This window comes from Ailuropoda melanoleuca, chromosome 3, assembly GCF_002007445.2.
Source record: "Ailuropoda melanoleuca isolate Jingjing chromosome 3, ASM200744v2, whole genome shotgun sequence".
Classification (NCBI taxonomy): Eukaryota; Metazoa; Chordata; class Mammalia; order Carnivora; family Ursidae; genus Ailuropoda; species Ailuropoda melanoleuca.
The window spans coordinates 81,909,068-81,927,775 of NC_048220.1; the positions used below are offsets into that span (position 1 = coordinate 81,909,068).

Genomic DNA, 18,708 nt, shown 5'->3' on the forward strand with positions numbered 1-18,708 from the left:
AATAACAATAGCCAAAGCTTTTATTTTCAATCCTCAACTAATAAACCCATAGATTAAAGCTGCCAAAATTAATGTTCTGAAAAGTCCTTGTGAAGAAATTTTACTTTCTCTCTTTCACAAAAGCACAGATATGGAGAGAACACTTCCCCTGGCTGCTTTCTAAGATCTAATATATTGGATCTAATATAATAAATACCAATTATCACATATCTAAAGACAAACATTTAATCAGCAAGAACTTCACATACCATATTAATCTTGAAAATAATCCATTTCAGAGGTCTACAGATACAGACTTTTCCTTTCTTTTGCCCCACCACTGTCAGGTACAACAGGGGAGTAAGAGAAATCCCCAAGAAGTCACACTGCGTTAATGGAGTAGGGCTTTGTTCAGCTGTGGTTTTCCCCAGAGAATTACCATCGCACGCTTGCTCGTATACGGGGAGTACTCAGTACTGCACTGCCTTTAGAAAATGCAGTTGTAACGTAAGGGCAATGTTTTGATTACATGTACTCTAAAATGGATAAGAGATGACAAAAGCACAAACTGAGAGAAGACAGTTCCTGTTACAAATCCCAAAGGTATTTTTGTTTCCTTCTAAACTACCTTGGTTAAACTTAATTGATATCTTTTTCAAAATCCATTGGATGATTCATAAACAAAAAGCCCTTCCATGATGGATCTGTGGTTCGGGACACGTTCTACTAAAATAGCAATGCCACACCCAGTCAACGTGTCTTTGTGCTCATGTACTTATGTGTTTCACTGGGGTAAAGACCTGAAAGTAAAATCACTCTTCCTCAGGGTACGCATACTTAAAATTACAATGGGCATCACCAAAAAGACCATCACAATTTATTCAATGAAGGTACATTTCCCCATACCTTTGCCAACACTTGGTTGAGCAAAATTTTCCCATCTAATTGAACAAAAAAGAGGGGAGAGGGTAACTGTTTTAATTTGCATTTTCCTGACACTTATCAAAGTTAAGTACTCCATCATCTGCTTACTAACCAATTGCATTTCTTAGCATTTGGGTTAGGCATTCTCTAACTTGAAGTTTATGTGCAAAGTATTTATAATACTGGCACAATTTTTTTTAAAGATTTATTTTATCTGAGAGAGAGAAAGAGAGCACGCAAATGGGAGGAGCAGAGGAAGAAGGAGAGAGAATCTTAAGCAGACTCCACACCTAGTATGGAGCCAGAGGCAGGGCTCAATCTCACAACCCTGAGATCAGGACCTGAGCCGAAATCAAGAGTCAGACACTCACTGAACTGTGCCACCCAGGCGCCCCTGTACAATTTTACTTTGTATATTTAGCTCTTTATTCCATCTGTAAATTATTTTTGTGCTTAGGATAAGGGCCTAACTTTGCTTCCAAATGGATAGACATTTTACTGGAAAGGTCATCATTTCTCTTTTGATGTGATAAAAACTTCATCATCAACTAAATTAGCCCTTATTTTATCCCACAGATTATTCTTGAACCAATCCTCCAAGATTTTAATGATTCAGTTTTAATGTAATTTGTTGGTCTCCACCATTCTTTCCTAAAATTGTCTTTGCAAATTCTTAGACATTTTTCTCTATTAGAGGACATTTAGTAGCAGGTTGGTACTTTTTTTTAAGTTTTTATTTAAATCCTAGCATTGTTAACATACAGCATTGTATTAGTCACAGGTGTACAATACGGTTATTCAACACTTCCATACATCAGGGGTGCTCATTTTAACAAGTGCACTCCTTACTCCCCATTACCTGTTTCACTCATCTCCCCCCACCTCCCCCTGCTAACCATCAGTTTGTTCTCAATAGTTAAGAATCTAGTCCTTGGTTTGTCTCTCTCTCTCTTATTTTTTCCCTTTGCTTGTTTGTTTTCTTTCTTAAATTCCAAATATGAATGAAATCATATAGTATTTGTCTTTCTCTGACTGACTTATTCCACTTAACACTGTTCTCTAGACCCATCCATGTTGTTGCAAATGGCAAGATTTCATTCTTTTTTCTGGCCAAATAATATTCCATCACAGGGGCGCCTGGATGGCTCAGTCAGTTGAGTCCATCTGGCTCTTGATTGCAGCTCAGGTCATGATCTCACAGTCTTGGTATAAAGCTCCATGTTGGGCTCTGTGCTTAACCAGGAGTCTGCTGGAGAGTCTCTCTCTCCCTCTACCTTTGTCCCTCCCTGCCTCAAAAAAATAAATCTTAAAAAAAATATATTCCAGGAGTGCCTGGATGGCTCAGTCAGTTAAGCGTCCAGCTTACTCCATGCTGGGGCATGGAGCCTACTCAAGATTCGCTCTCTCCCTCTGCCCCCCCTCTTAAAAATCTCCATTGTGTATATACACCACCTCTGCTTTATCCATTCATCTATTGTTTGGACCCTTGGGCTGCTTCCATAGTGTGGCTATTGTAAGTAATGATGCAATAAACACAGGGGTGCATATATCCCTTTGAATTAGTGTTTTTGTATTCTTTAGGTAAATACCCAGTAGTGTGCTTACTGGATTGCAAGGTAGTTCTATTTTTAACTTGTCGAGGAAACTTCATACTGTTTTCCACAGTGGCTGCACTAGTTTGCATTCCTACCAACAGTGCAAGAGGCTTCCCCTTTCTCCACATCCTCGCCAACACCTGCTGTTTCTTGTGTCTCTGATTTTGGCCATTCTGACAGGTATGAAGTGATATCTCATTGTAGTTTTGATTTATATTCCCCTGATGTGTCTGTTGGCCATCTGTCTGTCTTTGGAGAAATGTCTGTTCAGGTCTTCTGCCCATTTTTAAATTAGATTTGTTTTTTTCAAGTTGTATAAGTTCTTTATGTATTTTGGATAGTGACCCTTTATCAGATGTGTCATTTGCAAATATCTTTTCCCATTCTGTAGGCTGCCTTTTAATTTTGTTGTTTCCTTCACTGTGCAGAAGGTTTTTATTTTGATATAGTCCCAATGGTTTATTTGTACTTTTGTTTCCCTTGCCTCAGGAGACATATCTAGAAAGAAGTTGCTATGGCCAATGCCAAAGAGGTTATTGCTTGTGCTTCAGGTCTCACATTTAGGTTTTTAATCCGTTTTCTATTTGTTTGTGAATGACGTTAGAAAGTGGTCCAATTTCATTCTTTTGAATGCTGCTATCCAGTTTTCCCAACACCATTTGTTGAAGAGCACTGTCTTTTTTCCCATTGCATATTCCTTCCTGCTTTATCGAATATTAATTGACCATATAATTGAAGGGTTTTTTCTGCGTTTTCTTTTCTGTTCCACTGACCTATGTGTCTATGGGCCAGTACCATACTGTTTTGATAACTATAGCTTTGTAATATAACTTGAGGTCCAAAATTGTGATGCCTCCAGCTTTGCTTTGCTTTACTTTTTCAAGATTGCTTTGGCTATCTGGGGTCTTTTGTGGTTCCACACAAATTTTAGGATTCTTTGTTCTAGTTCTGTGAAAAATGTTGTTGGTATTTTAATAGGGATTTCATTACATGTGTAGATAGCTTTGGGTAGTATAGACATTTTAACAATATTTGTTCTTCCAATCCATGAGCATGGAACGTCTTTCCATTTCCTTGTTTCTCCTTCAATTTCTTTCATCAGTGTTTTATAGTTTTCAGAGTACAGGTCTTTCACCTCTTCAGATAGGTTTACTCCCAAGTATCTTATTATTCTGGGTGCAATTAAAAACAAAAATGTCTTAATTTCTCTTTCTGTTGCTTCATTATTAGTGCACAGAAATGCAACAGATTTCTGCACACGGATTTTTTAACCTCTGACTTTACTGAATTTGTTTATCACTTCTAGCAGTTTTTTTGGTGGAGTCTCTTGAGTTTTCTATATACAGTGTCATGTCATCTGAGAATAGTCAAAGTTTTACTTCTTCCTTACTGATTTGGATGCCTTCTATTTCTGTCTGTTGTCTGATTGCTATGGCTAGGACTTCCAGTACTATGTTGAATAAAAGAGATGAGAGTGGACATCCTTGTCATGTTCCTGACTTTAGGGGAAAAAAACCTCCTTTTTCCCCATTAAGGACGATGTTCAGCCTGCTAATTTAATAAATAACTCTGTTTTGACTGGAATTAAATTGAATTGACAGACTGGATGACTTGGGGAATAATGATAGGATATTTATAAAGTGAAACCTGTATGTTTTCTTTTATGTCCTTCAAGGATGTTTTATACTTTTTTTCATGTGGGTCTTACAAAATTCAACACAGGCTTTATGGCAGACAAAATTTACAAAGTGCCCTCTCCCCAAAAATAAAATCTGTTCTAATCCCTGGAGCTGATAAAATGAACTGTCAATACTATGATTGTGTTATGTTATAGGTCACAGCTGGCCTTAAAATCAAGAGATCATTAGAGTGGATCTGACCCAATCACATGGACCCTAACAAGCAAAACACTTTCTACATCAAAAGAGAAAGACAGAGGGAAGTCAAAGATTTTCAAAGCATATAAACAACTCCACAGGTCCTTGCCACTTGAAAGATGGAAGGAGCATCTGAGATGGCAATGCTAGCAGCCTCAAGGAGCTGAGAGTAGGCTCCAAGTAAGGAAATGGGAACCTCAGTCCTACAGCCACAAAAACTGGATTGAGCTAACAACCTGAGTTTGGAAGCAGATTCTTCTTCAGAGCCTTCAAACAAGCACTCAGACAACCAACACCTTGATTTTAGCCTTCTGAGATTAAGCACAGAACCCAGCCATGCTATCCTGGATTTCTGACCTATACTACGGTAAGATAATAAATGGGGGTCGATTTAAGCTACTAATTTGCAGAAATTTGTTATGCAGCAACAAAAAACTAAGATAGGCTTATTCATAGCTATTTTATAGTTTTATTGTTGTTATATTATATTTTCTGATTTCTAATATATTAGCAACTAATTCTTCCACATTGGTCTATTTCACAGCCATCTTGCTAAACTTGTACATCAGTGAAAAGAAGTTTTCCATGGAATCTTTCTAGATAACCACATTTTCTACAAATAGTAAGTTGTTCTAATTCTTTCTTTTCCAAATTCCTCCTCCATAGTTCTTTCTTTTTCTTACTGCATTAGCTAGGGCCTCAATAAAAGGATGACTGGTAGTTGTAAGGACAATGATCCCAATCTTCCTCCTAACTTTAAGGTAATTGCTTCTAAAATTTCATCACTAAGTACCCTGGCTGCAATGCACCCCTTGTATCTACTCTTTATCAAATAGAAAGTTCCTTTTATTCCTGCTTTTTGGGGTTTTTATTTTTGTTTTGTTTTATTCTGTTTTGATCTTTTAATTAAGAATGGGTGATAATTTTATCAAGTCATTTATGGGAATCTGAAAAGACAAAAATCATGTAATCATCTATGAGTTACATTAAAAGAATTTCTAATGTCAAATGTTCTCCATGAAGAATTTTCCAGTTTAGTCCCCCTCCCTACTTGGAAAGAACCCCCACCATGTGAGTCTTGGTAGAGGCAGGAAGCACACTCTGTACCACAACTCCTGGCAGCTGAGCCACGGCACAGGACCTGCTTTCAGCTGAGAACTCTGACCTCTGAGCAAGTGATGCAAAGACAGATGAAGACTTGAGAATTCATTCATGACAGTGGCTCCCATTGGTAGGGTGTCCAACAGCAGAGGCATGCAGTGGTGAAATCAAATGCGACAAGGAGTCAGGGTTCCCAGCATTCTTGAGATACTAAAGGGAAGCAGCCAGGCAATTCACCAGCCACCCCTGCCCCATGGAAACACTGGTTGTGTACGTTTGGACCTGAGAGCCACACCAGAATACTCAGTAAAAATCCTAAGAATACAGAAAATTGGGTCCAATGCTATACTCAAAATATCATGAATACTGAGAGTTTATCGTAGGAATGGAAGTGCAACAGGCATATTTCTTGGTTGCCAACGGTAATAGATGACTCTGATGAAATCCCTACGGTGCCACCCTGATGGTCGCTTAGGTCTTCTCCTAATCCCAGTACAGCCACAATCACTAAGCATGGAGCCACCCTTCATCCATCACCACCTCCCTCCCATGGTTCTGCCCCTGTTTTGGGCTCCAGTTTTCACCCACAATTGTTTCATATTTGCCTTTTGCCTCAGGAATTTTTTTAAAATAATTTCTGGATGACTGAGATCTGCCTTTCTTACTTTCTAGACTGCTGTGGAAAATGCAAGCCTATCTTTCCTCTTACTTCAAAATGTTTCTGGAAGGCTGACATACAAACCTAGTGTTCCATCTCGATCTAATTTCTCCTCTGAATCTGTTCTCCTATCCAGGTACAGACAGAAACAGACAGAGTAATGAGAGCAAGTAGAACCATACAACTCCACCTAATTCCTCTATCCTGAACAGGTGAACAAGTGCTCCAGGAACAGAAGAATGAATTATGCTTGAAACTGCTGCACTGAAATGGGGCAGTTTTTAGGGGGGAGATATATATATATATATATATATATATATCTTGATATATATATATATATCAAGGCTATCTTTATAAAAAACACTTTATGCCTATAATTCCACAAGAAATGTTAGCTTCTTCATACATATAATCTATTTATAAAGTATAAATAACAGCCTATTCATGAAGAATCGACACAAAAGCAAACTTGGAGAACCAGCCTAGCAGTTTGTTAAGTATATGGAAATAGCAGAAGTTTCATGCACAGAAGGGATCACCATTTTCCAAAGCTATCACACCAAAAATACCAGAACCTAAGTCTGTCGATCCTCTGTAACAGTTTTTTTATTTATATAGAATCTGGTGCCGAAAATTCTTTACAAATATCATCCTTTAGCTCCTTGTTACCCTCTACAGAGAAACCACAAGGAAAGCATGCAGCATTAGACACCAAATCCAAAGCTGACCTAAGAAAACACATGGGATCTCATGATTCCCTCTACAGATTTCTGTATGTTGTATGTCTACACGTGACCATGGAGCCGAGGCAGATGGGCCTCAGAAATACTGTATCTCGTCCCTACTTCAAGCACATATGTACATGGAAACCTCTTAACTTCTCACCTCTCATACTGTAATATGACAAGACTCAGAAACCATGGATGCCAGCAGTCAGTTAGCTACTGGGGTAGGGGGTACACATCACCAGCTCCCGCTTCTGCCAGTCCTGCCCTAACTGGCCCCTTCCAATCGCCCTGTCCCCAATTTGTACCCCATTATTTATGCCTCCTGCTTGTATGGATCGTTGCACTCTTCGCGTGGATTCTTCACAGAGATTGCCTGTGGGCTGCAGTTTGCAGTCCAGATTGATAGTCTTCAAGTTCAGAAGAAATCATCCTTGAATAAAGAAATTAAGAGAATGGACATGAGAGCCAAAGTAAGAACAATAAGTACACTAGGCAAGGAGCAGGCCAACTGCAGGATTTATTACTAGAAAAGGACAATACCATCAAGGTTATAAAGAAAAGAAACCTATGACTTCAAATATTTATTGAGTACCCATTACATTAGCAAATGATCAATCTCCAGAAGACGGAAAAAGCATGCTAACAAATGCCGGAGAATAAGATGCACCCAGACTATAACACAAAGAACCTCAATGGGGGAAGCAGTTCATTGCCCTATCAGAATCCTGGAGAAGTTCTGGGGCTATGGAGTGACTAAGAAATGTCTGGGAAGTGAGATAAAGAAGGACTTGGTTATCAGAAGCTTTTTTACACGTTTGACTAGTTACCACGCACACATTTTACTTGCATTAAAATATGTTTTAAAAGAAAAAGTATGCCAAGTAGAAACCAGTCATTACCTGTTTGAATCTCAGAGGTAATTGTTTTGTGGATTTGGCTGATGTGCTGTGAAGTGTTAAGTAAGGAGGATGCATGGAGACAAAATAGGGATATGGTGTTTAGCTGTCAATTTGTTGACCACATTTATAGATAAAACAATTCACACTCCCCATTCCCCCCCCACAAAAAAAAAGCTACTTTAAGACTTTCTAATCTGAATTCTTCCCAAGCTCCTTGGGCAGGTAGCCCTGATCGTGAGAGGCCGTTATGTACCAGTATGGAAGCTACATGCCTCTAAGTCCTTAAAATGCTGAGACTTGGGGCTTTGCTTCTATGTCAGATGGGTTTGTTTCATTTTAAGTTTAAGAAAAATATTTTTCTTAACTTTACTTCTTTCAGTACTTGGCCAAAAAAAATTAGAAAAAAAAAAAGGCAAGAATGGGATTGTGTTCCCCAGCACCACAGATTTTTTTCTGATCATTTCTAGGAGAAATCTCTACCAAAATGAGAAATTCATCGAGATACTACAAAGTAAGATACAGCTGCAATCACAGCACTTAGCAACACGTCCAGGGACTTTCACAAAGATGAATAAATTACAGTATGGTCTCAGACACATACTGGATCTCCACAAGTAAGACCTGAGAGAATGAGCTGAGTGGTGACACAACTATCAAGAAAGGAATTCTTGAGGGCTCCTTGGGCCTGGGCCTCCCTGCACTGTTCTCTCTCTGGACTATCTTTCCTGCTCTGGCATAGTCAAAACCCACTTAATCCTTCAAGATCCAGTTCAAATGCCACCTTTTCCACAAAGCCTGTCCTTATCTCAACCTTATTATGACCGGTCCCTCCACCCAACCTCTAATTTCTGCCTGCCTCTGAGACTTAAACTATTTTACCTTTGTTAAAGCGATTGCATACTTCACTTTTCTACTGATATTTAGACATTTTGAAAGCAGGTGCTGAGGACTACACACCACTTCCTTTCCACGCAGTTCAAGAATTTACACATAGTCAGAACTCCCTAAAAATTCTCTGAGTTAATACTAAGAGCCAACAAACAAGGAAGAGGGAAGTGCAATGCTGGAAACATGGTAGCCTGTGACTTATACCTTGATTCATCTGTTGTAAAGATTTCTATTTTCCTGACCAGTCAGACCTATGAAAGCAGAAAGAAAGAGGGACGGATTCATTTACCTTGACCTCAGTCGATCGGCTGAGTCAAAGCTACCGAGTTTACTTTTAGTGACACATCTGTTTCAGTGTTCTGTAATCCCAGCAAACTCACTGGACTCTAAACGTAGTTTAAGAAATAAGTCTTAGATTTGAAACTTATAAGACATGAAAAAATAAAGGGGCTCTATATTAAATGTTTATATAGAAAGCTTATATAGAGATATATGGTTTTCTTTCTGTGATAAAATAAATCTGATAGGGTTTTTGTTTGCTATCATAAGGAAATCAAAAGAGACTGGATACGAGGCAGTAAGAAGAAAATCAAGAAAGAAGTATCTGACTTTCCAGCTACACTCAGAAAAAATTCATTTAATGTTACAAGATATTAATTTACTTTTCAAATGAGAGTAAATGCCTGTGACATATTTCTGGATTGTGAATTAGATGCCACTTAAATCTCAGCAAATAGAGATAGATTACTTTTATTACTGACACACTAGCAGCATTCTGGAAAGAACAGGGCTACAAGAGACTTATAATCTTAAGAAAGACTCCCAACTAGGACAAGTTTATTTGAAAATACCATCAGTGAGGCTTTCAACCAGAACAAAGAATTCTTCCAATGAGTAATAACACCTTTGCAGATTAACATGACAGTACAAACCAGAAGGGCAGGTTTTTACCAGCTGCATGGAATGGTAACTATTACATTTCAGACAGTTTACTCCTTCACAAAGGGGAAAAGAACTCTTTAAAAAATTCCTTAATGTTATGCCTTTAAAAATGCACTGTATTTTTATTTAGTGTTTTTAACAAAATAGATTCCAAGTTCTGTAGGAAAACATAAATCACATTACATTTTTTTAGCTCAGGCCTGTTGGGATAAGGCAAAGTAGGAGAGCGAAGGAGAGATTCTTCAGACACCAATAGTCATTGCTTCTTAGACCAAGTATTGTTAACCACCATCTGACGGTTTTCCACTAACTTTTTTTTTTTTTTTACTAAGTTACCTTTATCCTCTAAGTGAGGAATCTATGAAGCAAACCTTCTTTTAGTCATAAAAAAAAAAAAATTAAAGTGTTTGTTTTTCAAGGTGCTGTTTATACTTTTCATATATAAAAGTTTAGGGGAGCCTGGGTGGCTCAGTCGGTTAAGCATCTGCCTTTGGCTTGGGTCATGATCCCAGGGCCCTGAGATCAAGCATGCTTCTCCTTACCCCTCCACCCCTCCCTGCTGCTTGTGCGAGCGCTCTCCCTCTCTCTCTCAATAAATAAAATCTTCAAAAAAAAAAAAAAAGTTTGTTCACACGGATACATTTTTCTCAGACTTATCTAATGTTTCAACCATCTATTGCTCTGTAACAAATCACCTCAAAACTTGGTGGCTTAAAGCAACAATTTGCTCATGGTTCTGTAATCTGGGTAGGGCTCAGAAGGGAAAGATGGCGTCTGTTCCAACTGGTGTTGGCTACAGAGGTTCACTTGAGCTCAAGAACCCAAGACGACTTCATTCACATACTGACACCTCACCTGGTGAGGAATGACTGGAGGCTGACTTGGCCTCTGTCTTTCTCTTCAATGTCTCTCTTCATCTAAGGCCTCTCTCTTCAGAAGGTTAGTCTACCATGGTGACTGAGGGCTCTGAGACACAAGAGTAGAAGCTGCCAAGTTTCTTAAGGCCGACACCTGGCACAGGCTCCCTTGTGCTACATTCAGTCAGTCAGAGGGTCGTCCCAGATGGAAGGGCAGGGGAAACAGACGCCATCTCTTAGTAAGAGGAGTAACAAGGAAGGATCGCTGGCGGCCATCCTTACAGATAATCTACCACATCTCACTCCCCAATTTTCTCTCTAAACCGGTTATATTCTTCATGATGTTTTTCCTCTGCTCAACTTATCTTTGCTGTTTAACATTCTAAGTTACAGCAATGGGAGGAGAATAAATCTCGAGCATCTGTATTTACGTCGCCATGCTAGACACCTTCGTATACTTAATCTCATTCAATCTCCACAAGAGCTGTGTAAACTTGGCATTTTTATTCCCATTTTACAAATGAGGCCACAGACGTTGGGGAAGGACAAGCAGTTTGGCTATAGTCACATGGAAATAAGTGGTAAAGGCAGGATTTCAACCCAGAAATATCAGACCTAAAACCCTGAGTTCATTCTCTCACACAACTGGTTCTCAAAGCATGGTCTGAGGATCCCTGGGAGGACGTACAGATGTTTCCAGTAGTCTATGAGGTCAAAACTGTATTCCTAATATTTTGTTATTTATCATTTTTTCTCTCTCACAAGTATACAGCTTTCCAGAGGTTACATGGCATAGGATCTCACAACAGACAATGCATACGGCAGATAAGAGAATCAGCTATTTTCTATTAAACCAAGTCTTAAAGAAACTTGCAAAAATGTAGACAATGTCACTCTCCTCATCTAAAATTGTATTATGGAAAATACAACTATTTTTATGAAAATATTTACATTGGGGGTGCCTGGGTGGCACAGTTGGTTGAGTGCCTGCTTTCAGCTCAGGTCATGATCCCAGAGTCAGGGGATGAAGGAAGCAGGAAGGGTGCTTCTCCCTCTCTCTCTACTCCTCCCCCCGTCTGTGCTCCCTTGCTCACTCTCTCTCTCCCACTCTCTCACTCCCTCAAATAAATAAAATTTTTTAAAAAATATATTTACATTTACATGTAATGGGATTTTTTTAATGAACTAGTTTTATTTCTCAGCTTCAACTTACAATACAGTAAATATACACAGAGATAACCCTCACAGACAAAAGTTCTTTGAGGTCCTAAGTAATTTTATTTATTAAGATTTATGCATTTATTTGAGAGAGAAAGAGGGAGAGTATGAAAGAGAGAATACATGCACTAGAAGAGGGAGAGGGAAAGGGAAAGCATCTCAAGCAGACACCCCGCTGAGCACAGAGCCTGACTGAGGGCTTGACCCCAAGACCTGAGATCATGACCTGAAGCAAAATCAAGAGTCAAACGCTTAACCAACTGAGCCACCCAGGCGTCCTGATTCTCAGTAATTCTAAAGCGTGTAAGGATATCCTGAGACAGAAAAAGCTTGAGAATTGCCTTACTATACTAACAAGGGTGCATTCTTGATGATACATATTATGAAATTGATTGTGTTCTTGGTTCTTATGTATGTGGGGATGCTTGTAAACTCTTCTTCATGAGATGAGTGAGATCCGCACAGGTTGCAGGGCTAGCTACCTGAAGTTCCAGGAATAGAACCAATGCCACATGATTGCCACTGTACAAACATCTGTCTCTGTCTCTTACAGATCTTGTTAAAAGTTCACAAAAAATCTTGTAATAAAATAAACCCCCTCCAAAAAAAAAACCCCCCCAAAACCGCCAAGCAATCCACAAGGAAGCTCAGAGATCAAATAAGATAGCAGCATTCTTTGCCAAAAGAAATCAGAATTTCCAGGGTAGAGAGCTATTTTCAAAACTAATATAAAGCATACTCTTTAGTTTCATCAAATTTGCATTAAAAAATTAAGTCCCAATAAATAGAAATGTCTGCAACACAAGTCAAATTTTTATCTCTCTCCTATATGTCTTGGATATCTTCTAAATGTTTCAAATTCATTAATGTTATGAATCTCAAAAGCAATCTTTCTAAATGCACTATGGTATCCTGAATTAGATTCTGGGACCCAAAAAAGGACATTGATGGAAAAACTTGAAATCCAAAAATAATCCATAGTTTAGTTACTAGTATTGTATACAGTGAATTGTGCTGTACTATTTCCTGGTTTTGACAACTATAACATAATTATGTAAGATGTTAACATTAGAGGAAGCTAAGTGAAGGGTGTTCAGGAACTCTCTTACTGTTTGCAATTCTTCTGTAAATCTGATTTGAAATTTAACCTCTGATCTGTCATGAATAGAATGGAACAGAAACCCTATCAATCCATTCTATTCATGACAGATCAGAGTAAAATCAACAGTGAAACATCAGATAATACAAGACATTTCATCACCTAAGACTTTATTTTCTTTAACAAAAAGGAAAAATGGGTTATATACCTTCAAAATGAAATCCCTGAGAATTCATTAATAACCTTGATTTAGGACATTTAAGTGATTATTTTTAAGCTCATAAGCCTTGTAGAACAGAATGTGAGTTAAGGCAAAGATCTGTTTTACAAATATAATCCCTCACTTAAGATATAATCATGTAAACTTTAATTTGAATGATGAAAAGATGTTTTCAAAACCTTAAATGTACTGATTATTATTATTATTATTTTAAGCAGGCTCCACACCCAGCATGGAGCCCGATGTAGGGCTTGAACTCACGATCCTGAGATTGAGACCTGAGCTGAGATCAAGAGTCAGACGCTTAACCGACTGAGCCACCCAGGTGCCCCTATACTGTTTATTATTGACAACTATAAAATTCAGAACTAAAAACGATCAATATCCTATTTTGCATAGAAGGTTTAGGGTTTTTAAAATTTTTTTTTAAGATTTTATTTATTTGAGAGAGTGTGCATGAACAGAGAGGGGAGGGGCAGAGGGAGAAGGAGCAGCAGACTCCCCTCTGGGCAGGGAGCCTGACACCGGGGCCGGGGGCGGCGGGGGGGGGCCCTCAATCCCAGGACCCTGAGACTATGACCTATGCTAAGACAGACGCTTAACCAACTGAGCCAGCCAGGTGCCCCAGAAGGTTTAGGTTTTGAAAATCTGTTTATCTCAGGGTGCCTGAGTGACTCAGTCAGTTAAGCCTCCGCCTTCAGCTCAAGTCTTAAGCCCGGAGTCCTGGGATTGAGCCCTGCATCAGGCTCGCTGCTCAGCAGGGAGTCTGCTTCTCCCACTGCCCCTCACCCTGCTCATGCTCTCTAAGATATAAATTAAATCTTTAAAAATAAAAATCTGTTCACCTCATACTCAGTTTTTTCCAGGTATGGTACAGTGAAGATTGCTGCCAGCCTGTTGACTCTCTTCCCATCAAGAGGTGGGTCTAATTCTCCTCCTCGATTCTGGCTTAGCCTATGACCGCTTCCACTGATACAGTATTGTGCAAGTGTTGCTAAGCCAGTTCCGAAGGAGCTTTTAAAACAACTAACTGCTTCCGTGATGGTGTCTTGGAACCCTTGGGCTGCCATGAAAGAACTCTTAACCACCCAGCTCAAGACACCATATGGAGAGACCCTGACTGGGCCCCACCTTTCAGATGTCGTGCCAAGGCCCCAGGCCTGTGAATGAAGACATCCAGAACAGCACAACTGCATGATCAACACCAAGTGTCCCCAGGCAACACCGCCTGGAGAAAAACTGCCCCGCCAAGCCTTGCTCAACGTCCTGAGACATAATGAAGTGGCTGTTGTCTCAAGCCACTCAATTTTGGGAAGTTTGTTATACAACTAAACAACCACAGATAATTAGACAATGGTAAAACTCAGTTGTTCTCCACCTAGAAATGCAGATCTCCATGAAGAAGAGTCAAAGCATACCCTCAACACTCTTTATTACTTCTTCTGTCATCCCAGTACAAGTTAGACAGGTAAAACGCAGGCATTAGATAGGAAAGCTTCAAAACCTCCTGGTTACGGCTATTGTGTACTTACCTTTAATCTCCCAGCACTGTAGCCCTTCCTGTCACCTCTGTTTCTGGCTTACCTCAAAGCTTGTCCCTGCCTATCATGGCACTAGCTTGTTATCTGGAACTCTTAAGAGTCTCCATTGTTAACATAATAAATATTTGGTTTCCTTAACCAGAAATTCCCATTTGTTACTAATGTTTCTTTTTCCTGAGTGGTGCTCCCCTTGGATAAGATATAGCACATGTTCCCAGACTCCTGTGTTATATTATCATGATCAAGCCCTTATTTTGCTGGAATTCTTTTCAGGATTGGGAACAGGCATTTGTTTTTTTATCTTGTAAAATATCCACCCATATAATGCAAAAATGCTTACATTTAGGAAAATTTAATTATAAGGAAGTGAATAAAGTGCTGTAAATTGTAAACTCCCTCACACAAAACACAATATATGTTGGGTAGAGCAGGTCAACTTTTCCTTTGTCAGATGATAACCCCATTAAAACTGAGACACGTGCAGCTGTGAATCCACAGTACAAGGACGAGAGGGGTATCAGACTTAAAATGCACGGCCCCACATGCATGATGATTTTTGCTTTCCTCTCTCAATTAGCGAGAGGGTCCAAGAAATTAGTCCTGCCCTCTCTTCCTTCTTGCCTAACTGAAAATTTCAGTTGAAAAGCCATCAGTGCCCCTTCCTCTTCCTCAGTATTTGTTAGAGATGGACAGTAGACTCAGGGCTGAGCAAGGGGTTATCCAATGGGGTTGGAGGTTGAGCTAAACAAGCAAGGATGGCTGCTGAAGAAGGTAGTGGCCGTGCAGAGTTGGGGAATTGGTTACACAGTGAGGGATGAAGCATGAAGTACATTTATGGAGAAAAACAGGAGCTGGGTTTCTCTAGTTAGAGAAGGGAATAACAAATGTGGGAAAGGAGAAAACAAGAATGAATGTGCTTTGAATGGGGAGGTACTGATTTGAGTATCTGATTTAATATATTTTGATAAATATAAGTTTTTAGGGGCGCCTGGGTGGCTCAGTCCTTAAGCATCTGCCTTCGGCTCAGGGCGTGATCCCAGCGTTATGGGATCGAGTCCCACGTCAGGCTCCTCTGCTGGGAGCCTGCTTCTTCCTCTCCCACTCCCCCTGCTTGTGTTCCCTCTCTCGCTGGCTGTCTCTATCTCTGTCGAATAAATAAATAAAATCTTTAAAAAAAAAAGTTTTTATACACACATACACCCCAGCCTTCTAGGGCTGTCTGCCAAGAGGGCATGGGAGCAGTGACACCTCAGTGGCAATGACCACACCTAGTACCCACATCTTTGGTTTCTAAATACTCTTATTCCCCCCTTAGAAAATAGATGAATTTGAGGCTGAGACAGGAAAGTAAAGAGCCCAAAATAATTTTTTGTACATAAAAGGAAAGAAGTTCTCAAAGAATAAGGGGGACCCTTCAAAAGAACACAGGAGCTAACTTGAAGGGACTCTGGTCAAATCTCGGATAATGTGAGCAACAAAATAAAGGAAAGGATTGGATTATAACCCCAAGAGGAATCCTTCCATGCACATTAATACAAATATATAAATGAATAAATAGAAGAAAAAGTGCTTTCTTATATATAGTAAGATCTAATTAATCAACGTACAATAGAAACGACAGAATTAGATGATGATAATCATAGTTATAACTGATTCAGTCAAGAATCATCAGTGATGCTAAAACACATGGGTGAAAGTCAGAGGAATGGGATATTTACCAGGTCTCAGAATATCTCCCCACAAAATACTTATTCGTTACAAAGGATAAAGGAAACTTCACAGTGGAAAAACCAGGCAGTTTCTACCTTAACCAAATCAGCAACATTAATTTCACCAGTAGTGGGATAGATTAACGTCATGTACCACCTGAAAGGACGTGACAAACACACATGCGGTACCAAGTCTATTTTTCCTGCCCAAAGTACTTCATAACCCGGATTAATAATGAGGCAGCATCAGACAAGCCTAAATTGAGAGACATTGTACAAAATACTCAAGCTTAATCTCTTCAAAAATAGTAAGGTCATGAAAGTACTAAATGTTCTAGATTGAAGGAGACATAAACAATATGCTAAGAAAATTCTGTGAGTAATCTGGATTGGATTATTTTGCTCCGAAGGAGAAAACTGGGATGACAGACCACACTTAAATAGGGACCGTGGACTGGATGGCCAGACTGCACCTCATTTCCTCACGTTGACAGCTGTGCCCTGACTATGTTGTAGTGGGTGCTTATCTGTAGGTAATAAGCACTAACACATTCAGGGGTAACGAGTCGCAGGTTCTCAACCTACAAATAATTCAGTAAGAGAGGGGAAAAGTAATGATAAAGCTTACATGGTAAAATTTTAACACCTACATTTGTGCGTGAAGGGTATACAAGAGTTGTCTGCATTGCTCTTGCAGACAGCTTTAAGTCTGAAATTATTTCCAAATAAAAAGTTCAAGAAAAGATCTCGTCCTCTCCCATTCAAGGCACCCCAAAAGTTCCAGGCCTGTCAGTCTTCCACCCCCCAGAACTTGGCTTTCAGTCCTTTTCTTCAGGGTCAGGGGGAGGGAAAATGTGGGGGAAAAGGGGGAGGGGTAAGGTTGTGAATGCCTTAGAGGACCCTAGTCCATATTCTATCATACAACCAACCTAGTTAGTACAGAATTCCACTCAAAGTACTCATTTTATGACACTTCTAACTTTGCCCCTTAAAAGCCCCCAGAGTGACCCAAGAAACATTTCACTTAAGTCATTTTAACATTTACAACTATTTTTACTCTTTTTCTTTTGTGAAAATATTTTTCCGACAGAACAGTAATTCTTCAGAATTGCAATGGTCTTGGAGCAAGAGGTCGGCATGTCCTCCTGTTAAGAGTCTCTTTCCCTTCTGAACAATCCTCTGGAAATAGCCTGGGAAGTCAGGTTATCTCTCCTGAAAGATAAAGAGCCGCAGAGGCAGAGAGGCTGAAGGAGACAAGTCTGAGCCCAGGGTCAAGTAGGGACAGAACAAGCCGCTTGCTCAATCTTTATTTGCCTCTAAGCACTTAGCACAGAGACCACAAACTGGAAGCCCATGTTTTGCTCACTAGTTGACAGTGATAGAACAAGTCGGGAAATGTTACCAATGCCTCCTCTAGCAACCTGAAGCACCAGGCAAAAATCAGCTGGGGCATCCCCGCAGCTACCCTGTTCCGTGGGAATGAGCTCTCCAGGTTCTAAGTCCGTGGCACTTCCTGGCCCGTGCAGGCCTCCCAGTTGCATCCCTACATTAACACTAACAGAAAAGCTAAAGTGACCCTGACTTTCCTGAGAGGTTTAGAGAGGGAGAGATCCGAGGGTTACAGATCACACAGACTTCAGGGTGTTGCCGTCTGGCTGGTAGCAGTATGGACTCACAGCAAACTCATAATTATGAGTTAGATTTTATCAGGTGCTAAATGAAGAGACAGGTCAAAAAGCTTGGGGACAGAGAGGTGATAGCATGACCAGGGGAATCAGAAAACCTACAAGAAAGGACCAGAAGATGGATGGCTTGAGGCACTGTGGGGGTGGAAGTCAAGAGGCCGTGAGAAGATGGCAACCACAAGGCGTATTCCTGACCTGCTTTTCCTCCCACCTTCTCTGCAGCGGCACAATGACCAAGGGGTACATTCTGTAAGGAGTCCCAGCATCCAAAACTCATTTCCCCCCAGGAATAAAAGAAAAGCAGGGGATACTCTCTTAGGGTACATAAATCTATAATGATTGCCTAAATTACTACTTTGTTTTGTAAAAAAAATAATACTGATGATGTGTAATACTTGGCACAATGCCCTCTCCTGAATTAACAGTACAGCTTACCATGATGATTTTCAGCTATTTTAGTGTTTATCACATCTAACGTCTGCTTCAAGTTACTGATTGGGGGGAGGGCATGTCTGCTGTGGCTCTAATATACCACAGATAAAGCAATACTGGGGGGATACCTTTCTCTCAAAATTGAAAGAGCTTTTTGAAATATAATAGAAAATATGTTTTTTAAAATAGCATAGTAGTTGTTAAAATTTGCTGAAGTTCCAATGTACAGGGGTTTTCAACTGATACGAAATAAAGATGTTTTTGGGTTTTGTTTTGTTCTGCCTTTGCCAGGTAAAGCTGCCCAAGGTGTGGCTGCAGCATAAACACACTCAGCTTCCCAACTTTCAAATTATGTG

At 39.8% G+C, this 18,708-nt stretch overlaps 1 protein-coding gene across 4 annotated transcripts in view; it reads right to left on the reverse strand.

Moving 5' to 3' along the window:
* The window catches only part of EPB41L4A (erythrocyte membrane protein band 4.1 like 4A), a 237,804-nt gene that overhangs the window by 139,333 nt on the left and 79,763 nt on the right, over nucleotides 1–18,708 (reverse strand). The window contains exon 1 of one of the 4 annotated variants that reach the window (XM_034656611.1): nucleotides 13,831–14,819. The exons of 2 other annotated variants lie outside the window; for them this stretch is intronic. In XM_034656611.1, the coding sequence (XP_034512502.1) occupies nucleotides 13,831–14,181 (351 nt within the window). In that variant the 5' untranslated portion in view covers nucleotides 14,182–14,819. Of the gene's footprint in view, nucleotides 1–13,830; nucleotides 14,820–18,708 lie in introns of those variants that run through there. One more of the 4 variants, XM_034656610.1, reaches the window with a different exon arrangement.